Genomic DNA, 21,564 nt, shown 5'->3' with positions numbered 1-21,564 from the left:
CTACATATGTATATTAGAAAGAGTCAAAGTCTCAAAACTCTAAGCTACCACCTCAAGAAACTAGAAAATGAGCAAAATAAACTCAGAACAAGTACGAAGAAGGAAATATAGATAAGAAATCAATAAAACAGAAAACAGAATAGAGAAAAATCAGTGGAACGAAAAGCTGGTTCTTTGTAAAAATCAAGTTCACAAATCTCTAGCAAATGGACAAAGAATAAAAGAGAAGGGCACCTGGGTGGCTCAGCCGGTTAAGCATCTGCTTCAACTCAGGTCATGGTCCCAGGATCCTGGGACCCCACATCGGGCTCCCTGCTCGGCGGGAAGCCTGCTTCTCCCTTTCCCTCTGCCTGCCACTTCCTCCTGCTTGTGCTCTGTCTCTGTCAAATAAATAAAATCTTTAAAAAAAAAAAAAAGGGATAAAAGAGAAGACAACCCAAATTACGGATAACAGGAATGAAACGGGATATCATCAAGCTCCACAGACATTGAGGCTAATAAGGGATACTATGAAGAACTCTATATACATAAATTTGACAACTTAGATAAAATGGACTAATTCCTTGAAAAGCACAAACTACCAGAACTCACCCAATACAAAATACATCATTTTAACCACCAAAAAAAATCAAATTCATAGCTTAAAACACCCTTAAAGAAAATCTCCAGTCCCAAGTAGTTGACTGAAGAATTTTATTAGACACCTGAAGATGTTCTAAGAGGGAAACACTAACTCATTTTATAAGTCTAGCAATGAACACATGAAATTTGAAGTTAAAAATACAAGACTACATATAACTGCTCAAAATCGGACAGTACCAAAAAAAAAGGGGGGGGGGGGAGGGAGAGAGAGAGAGAGAACTAGAGTCCAATATCCCTCGTGAGCTTAATCACCAAAATTCTCAACAGAATATTAACAAATGGACTCCAGCAATGTGAAAAAAACATTATACACCACAACCAAGTGGGTTTATCCCAGGGATATAAGGCTGGTTCAATATTGAAAAGTTAATCAAAGTAACTCACCATATTAATATATTCTTTTTTTTTTAAGATTTTATTTATTTGTCAGAGAGCACAAGGGGGGAGCAGCCAGCAGAGGGGGAAGCAGGCTCCCCACTGAGCAAGGAGCCTGATGAGACCTGAGCTGAAGTCAGACGCTTAACCAACTGAGCCACCCAGGCATCCCATATCAACATATTCTTTTTAAGAAAAATCCCATGTGGGCGCCTGGGTGGCTCAGTTGGTTAAGCGACTGCCTTCGGCTCAGGTCATGATCCTGGAGTCCCGGGATCGAGTCCCGCATCGGGCTCCCTGCTCAGCAGGGAGTCTGCTTCTCCCGCTGACCCTCCTCCCTCTCGTGCTATCTCTCACTCTCTCTCTCTCAAATAAATAAATAAAATCTTTAAAAAAAAAAAAGAAAAATCCCATGATCGGGGCGCCTGGGTGGCTCAGATGGTTGGGCATCTGCCTTCGGCTCAGGTCATGATCCCAGGGTCCTGGGATCGAGCCCCACATCTGGCTCCTGGCTCAATGGGGAGCCTGCTTCTCCCTCTCCCTCTGCCTCTCCCCCTGCTCATGCTCTCTCTCTCTGTATCTCTGTTTCTCGAGTGAATAAATAAAATCTTTAAAAAAGAAGAAGAAGAAGAAGAAAAATCCCATGATCATATCAATTGATGCGGAAAAATTATCTGACAAAATTCAATACTCATTCATAAAAACTCTTAAAAAACTACGAATAGAGAGGAACATCCTCAACTTGATAAAGAACATCCACAAAAAATATACAGAAACATCAAACTTAGTGGTGAAGCTGAATGGTTAAGAATAAGAAAAAGACAAGGACGTATACTCTCATCACTCTTATTCAACACAATACTGGGAATCCTAGCCAGTACAATAAGAAAATGCAAGTTACACAGATTGAAAATGAAGAAATAAAACTGTCCTGATTTGTAGATGACATGGTTGTCTATGTAGAAAATCTCAACAAATCTATCAAAAAAGGGGGAAAAAATACTTCCTGTAATAAATGAGTTTAGAAAAGTCATAGGATACAAGATCAAAATATAAAAGTCAATTATACTTCTATATACTAGCAGCTAACATGTGGAAATTGAAATTAAAACTGTAAGACCATTTATAATTGCTCAAAAAATAAAATACTTAGGAGTGCCTAGCTGGCTCAGTCAGCACAACATGCAAGTCTCGATCTTGGAGTCGTGAGTTCAAGCCCCACAAGTGGCAAAGAGTTTGCTTAAAATAAATAAATAAATAAATAAATAAATAAATAAATAAATAAATTTAAGTGTTAAGAAAAATAAAATAGAATACATAGGTATAAATCTAACAAAACATGTATGAAATCTGTATGCTAAAAACTACAAAACACTAATGAAAGAAATAAAGAGGCAAACAGAAAGATCGGCCGCCTTCGTGGGCTGGAAGATTCAACATAGTAAAAACATCAATTTCCCCCAAATTGATCTAACATTTTAATAGAATGCCTATCAAAATCCCAGCAAAATGTTTTGTAGATACAGAAAAGCCTGTTCTCAAATGTATATGGAAAAGCAAAGGAACTAAATGAGCTAAAACAATTTTTTTTAATATTTTATTTATTTATTTGACAGAGACACAGCGAGAGTAGAAACACAAGCAGGGAGAATGGGAGAGGGAGAAGCAGACTTCCCACTCAGCAGGAAGCCCTGACGTGGGGCTCAATCCCAGGACCCTGGGACCATGACCTGAGCCGAAGGCAGACACTAAAATAGTCATTTAGCCACCCAGGCGCCCCGAGCTAAAACAATTTTGAAAAAGAATAAAACTAGAAAGATTATATAACCTGATGTTAAGACTTACCAGTAATCAAGAGAACGTGGCATTCATGGAGAGACAGCTACACAGATCAATGGAACAGAAATGAGAACCCAGAAATAGAGCCATACTAGTCTGGCCAATTGATTTTTGACAAAGGTACAAAAACAATTCAATGGAAGAAGAATAGTCTTTTCAATAAATGGTGCTGTAGCAACTGGACATCCATAGCAAAAAAATAATAAATAAACCTCTACTTCGGTAATACAAAAATTAACTTGGGGTGCCTGGGTGGCTCAGTTGGTAGAGTGTGTGACTCTTTGATCTTGGGGTTGTAAATTCAAGCCCCAAATTAGGTATAGAGATTACTTAAAAATAAAACCTTTAAAAAATTTAACTCAAAATGGATCATGGATTTAGATGTAAAATGCAAAACTATGAAACTTTTGGGAAAAAAATGGAAAATCTTTGGGCCATGCAACCAGGCCAAGAGTTCTTAGAAATGATACCAAAAGCATAATCCATAAGAGGAAAAAAAAAAAATCAATAAACTGAATTTCTGTGAAAGACCCTAAGAGGATGAAAAGCAAGCTACTGACAGGAAAAAAATATTTGCAAATCACCTATCTGACAAAGGACTAGTATCTAGACTATATAAAGAACTCTCTAAACTCAACAGTAAAGACAAAACAATCCAGGGAGAAAACTGGCAAAAGACATGAACAGTACTTCACTGAAAAGAATATACAGATGACAAAGAAGTGCATGAAAAGATATTCAATATCACTGTCAGGGAAATGCAAATTAAACCAGGAGATATCACTGCACATCTATCAGAAAAGCTAAAATTTGAGTGTTGATAATACCAGATGCTGGCAAGTATGCAGACAAACTAAGCATCTCATGCATTGCTAACAGGAATGTAAAATGGTAGAGCCATTCTGAAAAAAACAGTTTGGACAGCTCTGTAAAATTAAACATATACTTATCATACCATCCAACAATCAAGCTCCTGGGTATTTATCCCTGAGAAATGAAAACTTGTGTCCAAACAAAACCTGTATACAAATATTCGTATCAGATGTATTCGTAATAGCCAAAAACTAGAAACAACCAAAATGCCCTTCAACAATGGAACGGTTGGGCGCCTGGGTGGCTCAGTCGTTAGGCGTCTGCCTTCGGCTCAGGTCATGATCCCAGGGTCCTGGGATCGGGTCCCACATCGGGCTCCCTGCTCCGCGGGAAGCCTGCTTCTCCCTCTCCCGCTCCCCCTGCTTGTGTTCCCTCTCTCTCTGTCTCTCTCTCTGTCAATTAAATAAATAAAATCTTTAAAAAAAAAAAAAACAATGGAACGGTTAAACAAGCTGTGGTCCATCTGTGTCGCGGACCCTGCAATGAAAAGGAATGAACTACTGATACACACAACTCGATGGACCTCAAGGGCATTATGCTGAGTGGGGAAGAAAAACAAAACAAAACAAAAGCCAGTCTCAAAAGATTACATGCTATATGATTCCATTTGTACAACATTCTCCAAACGACAAAATTATGAGATGGAACACAACAGTGGCTTCCATGGGTTACGGATGCGGAGAGCAGGACAGGTGCGTCTAGAAAGAAGCGGCAAGAGGGGGTTCTTTGTGGTTCCGTGTCTTGCTTGTGTTGGTGGTTAGAGGATTGCAAAGGAAAGGAATGGGACTGTACTCCAAGTCCCAGTATACAAAAGGGGTAAAACTGGAATTTCTGTGGTTGAACCAGGACGGGGTACAGAGACAGACAGCCTTCTGCTTCGCCCCCTAATGGTGGCTCCAGAAGCAGCTGTGAATACAAAGGTCTTTGAAGACTCTCAAAGTGGATGACTCAGACTTCTCATTTGCATACCCATAGTACCCTGCATAGAGTACTATCTTTTCAAATTTTAAAAGAATATTTCTTCTAACTGGACATTTCTAACTATGAGAAGTTTACTTACAGAATTTCTTGTGCAAACTAAATAGGGAGTAGCACTCATGGCTAAAGAGCCACCTTCAGTGAACTAGGAGTTGTAGTTACTGGAGTAGTGAGATTGGGGCAGTTACATTCATACTCTGGTTTTTCTTCAAAACGCATAAATCTTTCGCCTTTTACTAAAGATTTCCGTGGAGAGAAACAATTCTGAGTCTTGCCAATTTTTTGAGGCCTTGCTTTGGGCAAGGCTATATTAGTTGTTGTAAAGAAAGACCTAATTTTTAAGAATGAAGATGTGTACTTTTAATACAGTTTTTATTCCGCTGTTATTGTAAACAATTCTAGTCAGTGATAATCCACAGTCATTAATGAAGCTTTTGAGTTTGCATGATTCCAGTTGGAAACATTGCTTGAAATAAAGAGTCTGAAAATGTTAACAATATACATCTTGGGTCATGTCTGAGACTAGATTTTAAGGGCCTGCATGCCACCACACGACTGAATTTCTGGCTACGTAAGGTCCAATCTCTGAAAGGAAACTTCTATGCAAGGCAGTGGCACACGTTTCTATAAAGAATTTTCTTGGGCTCACAGGTCTGGTTTCCACCGCCTACCTAATAAGTGACTATGCCTGATCGATTTGGTTTGAGATTTGCTGTCATGAAACTGGGAGCAAAACTATGATGAACTAACTAGCCCTCACCTACCTGGAACAGCATCTTCACATCTCCCACAGGCCCCATGATCTCACTCCTACCCTGCAGCTGCTTCTAACTTCTTTTTAACAGAGACTTATATCACCTGTCATGTTATGATTAACCTTTTAAGGAATGCTGACAGACACTACTTTTAGGGGATGTACTGAGAGAAAGAAGGGTTTCCCCTCCTCCCCGCATCTTTCCCCAGATTTCAGCTCCAAGACACAGTTCAAACTGCCTGGGCTGATCTCTGCTGCTTCTTTCCAAATTCTGTTAGAATAGTTATTAATAAGGTATGTTGTATAAATTAAGGAAAAAGTTAGCACTTGAACGTGCTAATCGGAAATGCAGTCCCAGAGGGCTGCAATTCGAATAATTCCAATATTGGTATCTAAAGCTGAACCTGAGTTTATTAGCATAAGCAATGTTAGAAATAAATAATTTACAAATGAAGGAAGTGGTGTTCAATATATGTGGGGGGTTGGCGATTTTCTCGGGCTCTAAAACTCTTGTAAGGATGAGGCATGGGTCCCTTGAGCCGGCACCCAGAGCTTCAGGGAGAATCACTCTAAGTCTAGCCCTCCTTTGGTTCTGTGTCCCTTTACTTCCTAAGACTATCCCTGATGAGACTAGCAGAGCGTCTGCTCTCAACCACAGGGTAGGACTGCCTCAGCCTCAGATAAATCTTCCTGCAAAGTGCTGGTTGGAGTACCTAAAGACAGAGAACAGAGGCTTCTCGAGCTTCCAGGAACAGGTTTGATGGCAAGTTTTGTACCTGCCTACTAATAAGTATTGCATGCAAGGCACAATTCAGATCTAGATTCTTTCCTTATAACATACCACTTGGCAGCACAGTTGTGGGACAGGAAGACATTTAATTCCTACACACCTCCAACTGCTGGAATCCACCAAGAATAAAACCAAAGAATTTGATTTTTGTTGAACCACCAAACAGGCTTGGGTCAGTTCAAAACATGACCCTTCTGTTCAAAGCTCAGCTCAAATCCACCTCGTCCAGGGAGCCTTCCCTGGTCACTCCAAGGCTAGAGAGTCTCCCAGCAATTTTTGGCTATGCTAACAAGAGACATTCATCACATGGAAACTCTTGGACAAGAGACAGTCACACGCATGGAAACACTTTGTTAAATGTAATGCCAGGACCGATTTTCAGGCAGGACACACAAATAGGGCCAACCGTCCTGACTGTATGTAACTGGTAGTCTCTTTGGCTTGACTGATGCCTCTCCCCTTTGTTAAATACATAGTGCATCATCTCTGTTGAAGCTGTAGGTCAGCCTGGCTTTCTCAGGGGAAAGAAACCACACCTGTTACTTCCCTGAGCCTCTGCAGCCTGGGCCACAAAGCAGTGGGTAAGCAAACAGTCACATGTAAACTCCCTGGTTTGTGGCTGAGAAACATCTCACTCAAAACCTATTCCCCACCATGAGATCTGACTCAGCTTTCATGGGGAACACCCACCCTTCTCTCTACTCCTCTCTCTCCCACACATCAAGGAGAAAACCCAGCAGGGATGAGACTAGGTAAGAGTGTACTGACAGGTAAAGAGCAGGAGTTCTTTATGTCAACAAGAGGGAATCAGGCCCATCGTGTGCTCAGGAACCTTCCTCCCATCACCAGTCTGTGGGTTTCTTGGTCCTACCACGTGGAGATTCTTCAACCAACACCCTCTTTGCCTGAGGGGCTGGCAGAGGGCACAGGAATCTGCCTCTGCTGGGCAGCCCCTCCGTGAAGGGGCAAAGCTGCATAAAATCCAATTTTCTGTTAATAAGGACAAGCTGAAAGTTCTCATGCACAGCCAAACTGCTTATTAATCTGCTCCCATCAGATGGAGGGAAGCAGAGATATAATAAGAACGCTCAAATCATCTCTGAGGGGCTACAGCTTAACGAAAAGGAGGTAAAACCTAAACTCTCTACACCTGCCAGAATTTAATTAGCAATAATCGCGCCTCGGATAAACCTCATTGGCTACGATACTGCCACTGCGCAAAGCTGCACCTGCCAGAATTTAGACACATGCAACAAAGCCAGTGTTGCTGAGGGACCAATATTCCTTTACAATAAGCCCCCAATGAGACAGGCATGTTCACCTTAACCCAACAAACACTACTGGATGCCTACTAAATGTCAAGCAAGGGGAGGCAGAGATGAAAGATCCTCCGACATCTCAAACAGATAACTGTTAGATAACAGATTCAGGAAAGAGTCCTGGGAATGGAACTCATAGGAGAGAGAGAAATCGATGCCAACCGGAGGTTGGAGCAAGGAGAGAGGAGTCAGGGAAGGTTCCCTGGGGGCTGGGGGCTGTTCCCCGAGCACAGGAGCATGCACACCAGTCTGCAGGAACTGTCACGGGTAGGAAACATCAAGGCATCTTCAGGGGACGGCAGACAATTCTGTTACTTCGCAGCAAAGGGTGACCACAAGGATCTGCGGAGCCAACACAAGGGAGGGTCAGCAGACAAATGGGGCTAAATGTCAGCTATGGAGTCTGCACTTTATACTGTAAGAAATGGGGAGCATGAATGGCTTCTGAGTAACATGAGACATTAACCCCAGGGATGCACAAACCTTGCTGGGGAGGGGGTGGGGTGGGGGGAAGGACGTAAGGTAAGGGGAGGTGCAGGGCGTGGGCCAGGCAGGAACATCACAAGGGTCCTGAGAGAGGCCCCCAGAAGAAAGGACAATAGCCTGAACCCGTTCACAGTAACTGTCCGCTGCCTTCTGAATAAAGTCCAGACTCCACATATGGTGTCCAAAGCCTTGGTGGTCGGCCCCTATCTATCCTGTACCATCGTCCCCCGACACCCAGCCTCCCAGCCAAGCTATTCTCCCTCTCTCTCATCCAGGTCCGAATACGTGCTCTGCCCTTCACCCACCTTTCCTCCGAGACCGCAGCTGGAATTACCGTGGGTCCAAATCATATGCACCCTCCGCTTCTCCACGGCCCACAGAGGGTTGCATCACCCGCCTCACGGCCCCATCATCACCCTCCCCCAAATCCAGAACCCAGTGAGGAGACTGAGCCCAGAATGTCCTGGCCTTCCAGCACCCAGCCCACCCCCTAGAAGCCTCTCACACAGTGGGTGCTCAAGGAGTATTTGTTCAGGGAATCAAACAGAGCTTTTCGTTTTTTTAAAGTATTGGAATACAGGGGCGCCTGGGTGGCTCAGCCATTAAGCATCTGCCTTCAGCTCAGGTCATGATCCCAGGGTCCTGGGATGGAGCCCCGCGCTGGGCTCCCTGCTCAGCGGGAAGCCTGCTTCTCCCTCTCCCACTCCCCCCTGCTTGTGTTCCCTCTCTCACTGGGTCTCTGTCAAATAAATAAAATCTTTAAAAAATATAAAATAAAATAAAGTATTGAAATTACAGAGGAATTAAAAAAAAATGAGCTGAATTTTAAAATCTGTAGAGGTGAAACTTGAGTGCTAAATACTGGGTCTCGGGGCGCCTGGGTGGCTCAGTCGTTGGGCATCTGCCTTCAGCTCAGGTCATGATCCCAGGGTCCTAGGATCGAGCCCCGCATCAGGCTCCCTGCTCCGAGGGAAGCCTGCTTCTCCCTCTCCCACTCCCCCTGCTTGTGTTCCCTCTCTCGCTATGTCTCTCTCTGTCAAATAAATAAAATCTTTAAAAAAATAAATAAATAAATACTGGGTCTGTACTTTAGAAAAGTACCTCTTTTCTCTTCACATTCAAAGATTTAAATGATCAAGCTTCCCTCCTCTGATCTTGTCTTTTCTTCCTCACCCTTCTGACAGGCACTGAAAATTCCCCTCTGATTCTACTTCTGGAAGAACTTATTATCTACAAGGATGCCCCCATTTCAGAATCTGCCACAGGAAGGAGCGCCCTCAGGAAAGAAGGAGGAATGGATTACGTGTAAAATTTTTTGTAAGATATTAGGCTTTTGAGAGCTCCCTTCAGTAGCAATCCCCGTCTAGATTTAAATGCTTCTCTGTACAACATTACCTGTTTGCAAGAGAAGGAGAATCAACAAATCTTAACTCAGAAACAAGGATGTTTTCCGTGCAAGGAAAAACATAACCACCACCACAAAAACACACTCTGGGCATCCATTCTGCACCAGGCACACACAGGCTGGGTGCTCTCCATCCAGCATCTCTTTCCCCACAGCCTCCCCTTTCCATGCTCCAGATAACAAAACTGAGGCTCAGAGGAGCTAAAGCATTTTCCAAAATGCAGTAAACTGCATTGTGAACTCAAGTCCATCTAACTCCAAGCCTGTGCTCCTTCCGTTATGCCAATTACCTTGAATCAGGAATAATAAAAGGGGAAAAAATTCACGACAGTACAACCCAACATAGCGCTTCATTTGTTATCAGTTTGATTCAGACCATCCAGATTTACTACAGTCATCCAAGGCACATGGGCACTAAAAAGTTCCCTTTATCGATTGGGACCACTAGCCAGAAAACTAGCCGAAAAAAAAAGACAAGGGGACCACCAAACACCAAGACACAGAATGGCCCAAAATGGAAAGGGACCAGGCGGGACCCATCCCTGGCCACCCACAGGCTCCCAGCACTCACCTGCTCCAGGAAGCCACCGGTTCCTGCAGGAAGGGGCACTTCCAAGCCAGGAAGAGCAGACATTGCAAAGGAGGATGCAAATGCCTCAGCATATGGGATGTGAGCAGTCAGTGACCACTGCACCTACACAAGCTCCCCACCCCCCACATCTGGCATCTCAGCAAGTGCCATCAGCTTCATGCCGAAGAAATTACCAGGCCCAAAGGCATTCCTGATTTGGGCTATAATCCTCCAAACTCCAACATCATCAAAAGGTGGAGGACAGGTCAGCCCCAGATCCCCTTCACTATACTCAGTAAAGCTTCACCTGGATCAGCATCTCCCTAATACCTCCTTCCCTTTTCCAATCACAGCGAGCCCCTCTGGAACAACATCTCCTCTACTGTTGACCTTGCCAAATCCTACCACTCTGTGTAGCTCAGCTGTACAGAAGCAGTTTGTGATGGGCTGTGCCACGGTGGTCTCTCCCTGCTCTGACTATAAACACCGTCCCACTCCGCATATACCTACACATCTCTCTAAATGCAGTTAGTACTGATGCATTTTACTCCAATGTTACAACTCGGCACAGTGGTATTCACTCTTTCCTGCAGTTACATTCAATAAAATACTCACCTCTTCTATTCTAGGCACTAAAGATACCAGATTGATTGATACCAGCACTGTCCCTGTGGGACCCACAGTCTAGTGGAGGATGGATAATATAAAATACAACTGTACAAATATATTCATCATTATAGAGAACAAGACACAATCCAAAGCATTATATCACATCACCCTATGCATTTTCATCATTATCATTTAGCTCGATCTGTGGCTGTTAGGTTTGTTCATTTACTTACCTTCGGTCTGTCCCCATTAAGAGACAATGGGACAGGAACCTTTACTGTCTAGAAATGATTTTGTCCCCAACACCCAGTACAGACTTGGGCCCAGAAACAGACCCATTAAAAGTATTATGTGTGGAAGGGGATAAAGAGAGAGGCAGGGAAGTGTCAGGAACAATGAGCACTAAACCCAGCTCAGAGGTCCAGGCAATGCTTCTGTGACAGAGAGCCAACTGGGCTCAGATGTGAAGAGGGAATACGGACCAGACAGGGAAAGGGAGAGAAACAATCCAGAAGAGGAAACAGGCTGAGCAAAAGAAATGGCAAATCAGAAATGGCAGAGGCTGTGTGGGGAGAGCGCCTAAATACTGCGGTAGACCAGTTGTTCTCAAAGACACCCGTCAGTGCTGGAAGACATTATTGATTGTCATGACCTGGGTCATGGATGCAATGAACATCAAATGGATGCAACGGACAAATGGATGCAATGAATGAAAACTCGATTTGCGTCCAACTTTTCAGGGAAACTTCTGGTGGGTAGAACAACAAAAGCCGGAATGGCACCCCATGCAGGGCAGGACATTCTTCCCAGTCCCACAAGAACATGCTGCTGGCATACACTAGGCAGAGCCCAGGGAGACTGCTAAACGTCCTACAATGTACAGAACAGCTCCCCCACAACAAAGAATTATCTGGTCTAAAATGTCAGCAGTGCTGAGTTTAGCAACTGTAACATTTAAGGCATGGACTGGTCAGAGAACATTAAAGTTCTTCTCTAAAGTTCACAATTCCTACTCTCACCAAATATCTTCTTTTGATTAGAATTTAGAGCAGGGTAGCATTTGCTTACCACCTTCCATAACCTCAAAGAAAGGAAATATACATCAAGGAGTGTCCAGAACCTATCAGGCCTCTATATTAGCTGAAATGAGACTTTCAGCAGATATCTGTAAACTCCCTAGCACTACATTTGGCCCCGGGTCTTATGATCTTCACCAAGGACACAGTATCAATTGTCCTCACCTACTGACTATCTACCAGGACTCCTCACTTTCCCCCTAAATCTAAGACTCCAAACTACCCACCCCATTTGCAAGGGATGAGACACAGAAAGATGAGGACAAGAGGTACTCAATCCCACCAGATCGATGGATGGATGGTCAGACAAACAGAGGCATGGACAGCGATTTTTCAGAATGGAGAAGGACTGAGTCCTTGGAGCTCCAAGGGCATGTATCTGTGCTTTATGCACTTTTTCATGAAGGCAGAGTTGTCCTGAATGTTGACACCCCCTGACTCATGCCCTGTTATGGGGGGTGGAGGGAGGGTCTGTCATGGAGAATGCTTAGCAAAGGTCATCTCCCCAGGACTCTACAGCCTTGGCAGGGAGTCAAGCAGCTAGACTTGAAGGAGTGGTGACAGGAGCTGGGAAGTGAGCAAAGACAAAGCCCCTTTGTCTGGAAGTGGCACACACAGCAGGACGGAGCCTGCCCCTTGACAATGAAATCTGCCACAGCTCCAGAACTTGCTGGGGCCTGACCCTCTGTTCAGCTGCTCATCCTGCGTTGCAATGGCTTCTCTTCTCAAGAGCTAGAAGTCTCTTAGTCCAAAATGGGTTGTTTATTTTTGCCCCTGGCAAACAATTCAGTATTGTCTGAAATGCCTGAATTGTAACTATAAGAGGGGGAAAGAGAGAGAGAGAGAGATCTCACCATTTTTTTCTGTTGTAAGAGATCCAATAGTGAAATATTTCTAAAGAGTAGATCTTAGACACTCACTAGGGCTCATCTCAAATTCCACTACGATGGAAGTTTCCCAGATTTCCTCATCTCTGAAGTGGGCACAATACCATCCACCTTACAGTCTTACTAATATCCTAAAAGGGCTTAAGTCAGAAACAGTTACAAATGGATGCAATGAATGAAAACTCGATTTGCGTCCAACTTTTCAGGGAAACTTCTGGTGGGTAGAACAAAAAAAGCCGGAATGGCACCCCATGCAGGACAGGACATTCTTCCCAGTCCCACAAGAACATGGGCCTTCCATCTAATACAGTGGCTCCATACAGAGCCAAAGCTGGAAAGAAGGGACAGATTACCCTAGAAAATCAAAATAGAAATTGAAGTAAACTTGCTGCAATTCTAAGCAAGACCTGCAACTCTCACAGTAGAAAAATAGCAGCAATAGGCAGTGCCCAGCTTGGAAATGAATGGTCTTCCAAAAGCTCATTTGTTAAGTTGGGTGTTTGGAACTTGGAATGCAAGCATTATTTTATGTCCCAAGCCAGCCCACAAACACTGATTGAACTTAAAATATATCTGGCACACTAAATACTTAGAGCAAAAACAGTAGAAAGCAATGTTTTTATATCATTTTTAAAATCTATCAAAATAAAAAAATAAAAATAAAAATCTATCCAAATGCTTAGAAAAACAAATACACAGCTCATCAGTAGCCAAATACAATAGTAATACAAAATACTGAAACCAGGTTTGAAAACTGAGAAGCTTTATCATTTATCCACTAAGTACCTTCTTTAATCCTCCAAATAAAGTGCCAATCTCCAGGGCAAACTGTCGATCCAGCTCCTCTTCATGTTCTGACAAGAAAAACAGTTTTTCATTAGTCAGTTTTATTTAAAATTGGGTTGGTTTAATAGAAGAACCACTAAGAGAAACTGGAATATGTTCTGGAAAAGCTGCCTGTGGACTGAGCTACAGACATGGAGACACGTCAGACTCCTTGACCTTCCACTCCAGTTTCCTGTGACCTAAGTTCCTGGAAATACAGAGTGGGGCTGATGGAAACGTCCCCTTCGATTGTAATAAGGGTCACAAATGGAGAGGGATCAAGAAAAAAAGCTTTCAGCAACAGGAACCAAGGGGGGAATTAGTGCAAATGCCTCACCTGTATAGGTGGTGAAGAATTATTTTAAACAGATCATGCCACAAAATGATGGCGATCACAGCCCCATGATATGGACATAATGCTAACAAGATTATAAAATGAAGTCATATAATAGTAATAAGTATACAACTGGTTTTAAAAAAAAAAAAAGCATAACAAAATATTCAAATACTTCTTAAGGGTGTACAATAACCAGGCACACACCGTGATATACCAGGAATGAAACAAAACAAGACTGGTGCGGCCTTTGCCTGGGCCTTGTGGTACCCCAAAAGGCTCAGGGTATACAAACAAGGGAAAACCAGTGCTTCTCAGACCAACAAACCTACAAAACCACAGAAGAACTGAAAAGGAACTACCCAGAAAGATTGCAGAAAAACCAGGAGAGTGTGTAGTCATTAAGACATAATCCTGAAAGGACACTGGTTTCACAGTAGGATCCAGGGGCAGAGACACACACACACACACACACACACACACACACACACACACAGAGACACACACACACACACACACACACACACACTAGAGAAGCCTCAATCTCCAACCACAGGCAACAGTGCCCCTGGGAACAACAGCAAAGGGCGGGGTGGGAGCACTGGCCCAGGGTGCCACATGGCCCAGCTCCGGGACACATTCCCACCACATCCCACAGGGTGCAGGGGGCGCTGTGGAGGTGTGTCACTGCAGCAGGGCTCTGGTTCTTCCTGTTAACAGCTGCACACACATCACGTTGTGTGTGCGTGAATTGTGCACAGACTCAAGTCCCAGGGAAGAGCCCACAAACAAAGGGCAAACAACTGCAATCCAACAAAGAAGTTAACAGGAACCTCCTAAAATTCATTAACACAAAGAAGGTGGGAAAACCTCTCTGCCTCTTGCCTCTTCTGTTTTGGCTTCACTTACATACAAAGAGTAACCTCTACAAACATCAGAATTGTGCAGAACTGAAACAAAGCAAAAACTTTGTGTTTGTTTTTTGCTTTTTTAAAAGGGTACAGAGGCAGTGAAATTTACATGTGAAAGCACCCGACTTCCTGAAACTAGAACGCAGCTCCCCCTAGTGGGAAAAAGGAATCTGCGCAGGTAGGAGAAAAATGAAATCCTGTCTGGTGATGCCCAACGGAAATACTGAGACACAATTTTTAAAAGTAAAAAAAGATGAAATTTTAGTATATCTTATTTATCTCAACATGGAATCAGTATTAAACAATTACGAATGAGTCATTCTACATCCCTTTTTTTTTTTAAGATTTTATTTGACAGAGAGAGAGAGAGAGCACAGCAGGGGGAGTGGCAGGCAGAGGGAGAGGGAGAAGCAGGCTCCCCGCAGAGCAGGGAGCCCGAGGTGGGACTCCATCCCAGGACCCGGGGATCATGACCTGAGCCGAAGGCAGTCGCTTAACCAACTGAGCCACTCAGGTGCCCTACATCCCTTTTTCTTACTAATTCTTCAAAATCCAATACACATGTTATCCTTACAGCACATTTCAATTTGAAGTGGCCCCATTTTAAGTGCTGGTACAGCTAATGGCTACAGTACTGGACAGCACAGCTCTAAACCAAAAATCCTCTCTCAGGTTTGGAGAATTTCTACAATTCACCCTTGTCTGATTCCTTGACACAAATACTATACAACATACATTTGCAACCTCTTTGGAATCCACCGTCTTCAAGCAGTCTTAAGTTAGCTGAAAATGCATGGCTACAGAATTTGGTTGATAGAGGAGAAAGGCCGGCTACAGAATTTGGTTGATAGAGGAGAAAGGCCGTTGAGAAGCTGTAGTGGGAAATCTTTCCCTAAAGAGCTTCGGCCCTCAGAATTTCTCTGATGAGACCCTTCAGCTAGAGATCCTATATCCTCACTCAGGGCAAGAGTTTTCACCCTACCTCACATACACTCAAGCAAAAGGACCCTGCAAACGGAGAGAAGCCTTCTCTGCCTGAGCAATTTCCTCCACACCACACAGGCCTGACTCTCAGGCAGAACCAGCTCTTTCTTCGAGGTGCCCTGGTTCTATTTCCCAAAATTCAGCGCTCCACAAAACTGCCTCAGAGCATAGAAATGAAGCAATTTCTGTTGATGAACCCTCATTACTAAATCAGCTGTTGACTCTCCCCACTCCAACCACCACCCAACAAGAGGATACATCAAAGCCCCATTCTACCTACTGAGGGAGAGGATTTGCATTTTAATCGATGCCAATGAGCTGCGGTGGTAAACCATTTACTTAAAAGTGCTAACTAACCTCCCCCTTTCACCCTCAACATTCTGATAGGACATCATTTCTGGGGTGGGGTGGGGGGTAATTAGAAGGCAATAATCAGGAAGAGGAGGAGACACACACACACCCTCATCTGACACAAGCCACTGCCGAGGACCAGCACACCCAATCATGGCTTCACATGTCCTGCTGTTTCCATGCATTTGAAAAATTCCAATCAGCTCCTACTGATTCTTTCTTTCTCTAGGAAGCCGCTGGGTACAGCAGATTGTGGCAGTAAATGAGTAGAGAAAGGGAGCAGAAAAGATGGGCTTCTCCAGAGAAAAGAATTTGACGATAACCAACTCTCAAAAATTCATATAAAATGTCATATAGAAGGATGAGAAAGTGCTGGCTTTCCCATGACAACTCTTGAGAACTGGGGTCCCCCTCCTTCCCTGTCCCAAACCCCATTCAGGGAATGAAAAGTTGATGTAGAAATAGCCCAAGCAAAAGCAAATCATATATGTAAATAGGATACAAAGCAACATACAATATAAATGGCCTCCAAATCTCCCAAATAAGGCTGCTCATCTGTTACCTGAAAGAGTTCTGGGGTCTATCAAGGCAAGCCACCAGGCACACAATTTGCATGGGAATCCTTGGGGCTCCCGAGAGAGGTTCAAGTGCCCCAGACTGAGATGCAAACACTCCAGCAGAGAGGAAGCCGTAAGCTCTGGGCATGTTCCTTTGTGTCTGACAGACGGCAGGGAGCACTGGCTAGAGGAGTGAGGAGCTGTGGAGTCTAACACAAAAGGTTGCCTTCACATGCCCTCCAGCTCAGGCCCTGTCCCAAGTCACTGTGACAAGTTTACTACAGGTGTTAAGAAAGTCGACTCTGGCTGGGGGCGCCTGGGTGGCTCAGTCGTTAAGTGTCTGCCTTCAGCTCTGGTCATGATCCCGAGGTCCTGGAATTAAGCCCCACATCGGGCTCCCCGCTCAGCAGGAGGCCGGCTTCTCCCTCTACCCCACTCCCTCGTGCACTCTCTCTCTCTGGTTCTCTCTCTCAAATAAGTAAAATCTTAAAAAAAAAAAAAAATCGACTCTCTGGAAGCCAACACTCCCCTCCCTTGAGGGCCAGTGTCCACATAGGAGGAGAAGGCCCGTGCGAGCCTGAGAGGAAGGGGGTAGGCCAGCAAGCTTGGATTCCCAGTAGGAAAGGTGGAGCTCTACGTTTCCCACCACCCTGGCCACAGGTGACAGAGGAAACAGGGTGAACCGTAACATGAAGCCCGACACACACTATCGATGCTGGCCATCAAGACACACTGCCCAGTGCCTGGCTCCCACAGGGGCTACGCACTTGGGTCCTTTCACAAAAGACCTGTTAACTGAAGGACCCCTGGTGGCCCCTCCCATGGTTCCAAGGCCACCTGTTCAAAGACAGGACCAGGGGTAGCCCCCATTACCCACCCCCAAGGCCACCCACGCCGCACTGGGCCCCACAGAGTTGCAGCTGGCTGGCAACCAAATTCCTCTGGTCACAAAAGCAAGTGGGGAAAATTACCTCCTGATTACAAAGCCCGCCCCTCATGAGAGGTTAGTGTGTTAGGAACACAAAGAAGAATCTGTAAATGTGCTGCTATCTCCTTTCCTTATAAACTGAGACTAGTGATGTGATAAGAACAGGTGAGTTTAGGAATAAACAGAAGGTAGAAGGTGAAAATGTTCAACTATAATTGTATTCCACTTTCAGAACACCTACTACATAAACAAAGAAATTGGACATGGCAATTCAAATGAATCATTTGTTCATACTTGCTTAAATATATGCTTCCTGGTGCTACAGAGTTTATTTAGAGAAACATTAACCTTTGGGGCGCCTGGGTGGCTCAGTCGTTAAGCATCTGCCTTCGGCTCAGGTCATGGTCCCAGGGTCCTGGGATGGAGCCCTGCATCGGGCTCCTGCTCCGCAGGAAGCCTGCTTCTCCCTCTCCCACTCCCCCTGCTTGTGTTCCCTCTCTCGCTGTGTCTCTCTCTGTCGGATAAATAAAATCTTTAAAAAAATAAAAAAAAAGAAACAGTAACCTTTGCTCACTCAAGTTTTTAAAAATGAAAATAAAGTGTCTGTGAAATGGAAATGCAAATTTATGGAAAATACCACTCTGTTTATAAAAATGCCCCTAATATGCAACTTTTCAGGAAGAGAGCCACACCATAAAACTTGAACCTGGGCTCTGGAAAGCCGAAAGGATCTAGGGTGGCCTACAGTTCAACAGAGAGTAATTGTCACAGAAAAAATAAAAATGGTAGAATTTATAAATAAACCCAAGAGATTGTTTTTTGAAAAAGAGAACAGATCCACTAAGTAGACAAAACCTTTGCTAAATTCCGTAAAACAGAAAAAATGAGACGTGTGTTTCAAAACATTATGCGATCTACAACTGGATGTTAATACATTTGAAAATTTCAATGAAAAGGAAAAATATAGGGGTGCCTGGCTGGCTCAGATGGTGGAGCATGCAATCTTGATCTCAGGGTTTTGAATTCGAGCCCCACGTTGGGTGTGAGTTCAAGCCCCATGTTGGGTGTAGAGATTATGTAAAAATAAAATCTAAAACAAAAAAAGAAAAATATAAATTACTCAAACTGACTTAAGAAAACCTAAATATAACCTGAAATAACTGAAAGATACTGAAGTTTTCAGTGAATCTATTTCCAAAGAGTCCATGCCTAGACAAACTTACAAGTGAATATCAAATTTTGATGCTGACATCTCGTACACTATTTAAATAGTTCCAAGCATGCACAATGAAAAACTTCCCCATTTTATAAAGTTAACAGAATGCTGATATTAAAATCTGATGAAACAAAAAATAAAACCACACCAACGAATCTCACTTAGAAATTAATAATTAAAAAAAACAAATTTGGAAAGAAGCAGTGTATTTAAATATACCATAGTCATAGGTTTCTTGTAGGAATCCATATAAGCCATACTGGAAAATGTATAACTTTAAAATATGTCAACAGCTTGAAAGGGAAAGAACTATGCAATCATCTGAATAGATGCTTTAAAAATGAATTCAACATTTACTGCTGATTTTTTTGTTGTTGTTAAAGATTTTATTTATTTATTTATTTGACAGAGACACAGCTAGAGAGGGAACACAAGCAGGGGGAGTGGGAGAGGGAGAAGCAGGCTCCTGGCTGAGCAGGGAGCCTGATGTGGGGTTCGATCCCAGGACCCTGGGATCAGGGCCAGAGCCAAAGGCAGACGCTTAACGACTGAGCCACCCAGGCGCCCCCACTGCTGATTTTAAAAAATTTAGTTAAAGGGAGCTAGCCAGATTCCTTAGCACAATTTAAAAAAAGAAAGAAAAGTTTATTCAATTTTTCAGTAATGCTAAAAACAATATAGGGATTTCCATTAAAATTAGAATTAAAATAAAAATAGCATTCTTTCCCAACTACTATATTGTTCTAAAAGTCCCAGCTAATCAATCATAGATGAAGCAAGACCATTAGCATGATCTGCAGATGATGTTATCTAAACACAAAAATTAGGAAAATCAAAAATAAGTTAATGGAACATTAAGAGAATTCAATAAATAGTTGGAATTTAACATACATAAACCAGAATATATACCTTTAGACCAGAAATAATCAGCTACAAATTATAGGAAATATAATTGGAAAATTTCCCAATCATAAAAGGAAAAAGAAAAAAAGGACTCACTCTGAGGAATTTTAGCAGGACCTGTTATGAAAAAGATCAGCAACCTTTACTAAGGGAAATAACAGAAGACCCTGAATGAATAAAGAAAAAATACCACATCTGTGGGTGGAAAAATACAATATTATAAGAATATTAATTATTTACAAATTAATTTCCTGCAATTCTAATTAAAACCCTAATGAGATTTTTTCAGAACAGTTTCAAATATGTATATGGAAGAATAAACCAGTGAGAATAGCTAAGTGTGGAAATGAAGAACGATGAGCAGTAACTTATTCCACCAGATACTCAAATATTTTATAAAGCATTTTTTAATTAAAACAGTACAGTAATGATGTATAAATTGATTGAGAAATCAATGAAACAGAAAAGACAGCTCCCCCCCCAAAACAGTCTGGTGTCTATATAAGCATTTAGCAATGAGAGGAGCACCTGGGTGGCTCAGATGGTTAAGCGGCTGACTCTTGGTTTTGGCTCAGGTCTTGATCTCCCAGTCGTGGGATCGAGCCCCACCTTGGGCTCTGTGCTGCACGGAGTCTGTTTCAGATTCTCTTCCCCTCTGCCCCTTTCCCCACTCACACACATGCACATGTGTGTCCATTCTCTGTCACTAATAAAATCTTCTAAAAAAAGAATGTAGCAAATCAAGATTGCATCATAATTCAATATGAAAGGAAATAGTTAATCATGCTTGGTTATCTATTTGGGAAAAAATAATTTAACTTTTCACTTCAATCATACACCAAATACATGTGAGATGGGCTAAAGAAGAAAGGCTCAACTTGCTGAAACACAAGAGGGACACTCTCCAAAAGAAGAAGTATTATTGGCACAACCTTCCCGGAGAACAGTCTGGGGAAGTCTATCAAGAACCTTAAAAATATTCATGTAGTTTGACTCCGCAATGCCTCTTCTGGAAATCCTTCTGAGAAAAGCTATCAGGTATGATACAACAATATAAATAGATTCCTTACAAAATAAGTGAGCTACACATTCAACTCATACAGTTGGAATGAAAAGAACAGAGCAAATCCAAAGAAACAATAAGAAATAATAAGAGCAGAAATCAGTGAATTGGAGAACAAAAGGAAACAACTGAGAAACCGAACAAAGCCAAATCTGGAAAGATTCCTAAGCTCTCTGGCACAATTGATCAAAGCAGAAAAAGAGGGAGGAAGGGAGGGAGGGAGGGAGGGAGGGAGGGAAGAAGATGTAAAACAAAATACACAGTAAGAGAGGAAAGCAAAACGACAGAAACCAAAAAATTTTAAATATGAGTATTATGAACCACACTATACTAATCAAATTGAAAACCTACATAACTGCATAGATCCCTAGAAAGCTACAAAATGTCAAAATAGTACAAGAAGAAATAAACCTGAATATAAACCAATAAATAAATTGAAGCAGTAGTCTAAGACTTCCCCTTCCAGCTGCTTTCCCAGGTGACTGCCAATCACTCAGGTTTTTACTGATGACAATTCGACTCTTTTCATTTCAAGAACTGCATCAAACTGATAAGAACACTACAATATAGGGGTCTCTTTTAGGTGGGAGCATTAACTCTTTCAAGGTCACTGCACGGCAGATCTCATCTTTCCTCATGTTAAGTGTACGCAGAGGGACATAAAAGTGTTTCTACATCTACTGAACCACAAGGGCATACACTTGACGCAGTAGGTCTGGATTAGCCACAGTGCTACAGAGCTCGAGGGGAGAAGTCACCAAGCACAGCAGATCCCCACCACCCCAACCCAAGTATTTCCACGTGACTTAGAGATGCTCTACACCTGGTAGAGTTGGGAGGAAGAAGGGCTGTTCTGTTCAGTCCCTGTTGTGAATTTACCAAAAGATT

General features: G+C 42.9%; 1 protein-coding gene, 1 non-coding gene and 1 pseudogene across 12 annotated transcripts in view; 1 reads left to right on the top strand and 2 right to left on the bottom strand.

The window, feature by feature from the left end:
- HHAT (hedgehog acyltransferase) overlaps positions 1 to 21,564 on the bottom strand; it is a 347,597-nt gene that overhangs the window by 293,384 nt on the left and 32,649 nt on the right. For 10 of the 11 annotated variants that reach the window (XR_003523359.2, XR_003523361.2, XM_027613624.2 and 7 more), the window contains one exon: positions 13,391 to 13,458. Coding sequence is in view for 8 of the 11 variants with exons in the window: in XM_027613624.2 (XP_027469425.2) it covers positions 13,391 to 13,458 (68 nt within the window). In the remaining 3 variants the exon portion in view is untranslated. Of the gene's footprint in view, positions 1 to 234; positions 286 to 13,390; positions 13,459 to 21,564 lie in introns of those variants that run through there. The other variant, XM_027613630.2, reaches the window with a different exon arrangement.
- On the top strand, positions 4,900 to 5,014 carry LOC113933820. The gene has a single exon (XR_003523515.2). It is a non-coding gene; the product is annotated as a U5 spliceosomal RNA (small nuclear RNA).
- Positions 7,277 to 7,476, bottom strand: LOC118356056 (annotated as a pseudogene).

This window comes from Zalophus californianus, chromosome 10 (genome assembly GCF_009762305.2).
Source record: "Zalophus californianus isolate mZalCal1 chromosome 10, mZalCal1.pri.v2, whole genome shotgun sequence".
Classification (NCBI taxonomy): domain Eukaryota; kingdom Metazoa; phylum Chordata; class Mammalia; order Carnivora; family Otariidae; genus Zalophus; species Zalophus californianus.
Note: the sequence above shows the minus strand (reverse complement) of the source record. Positions and strands in the feature narration are given on the sequence as shown.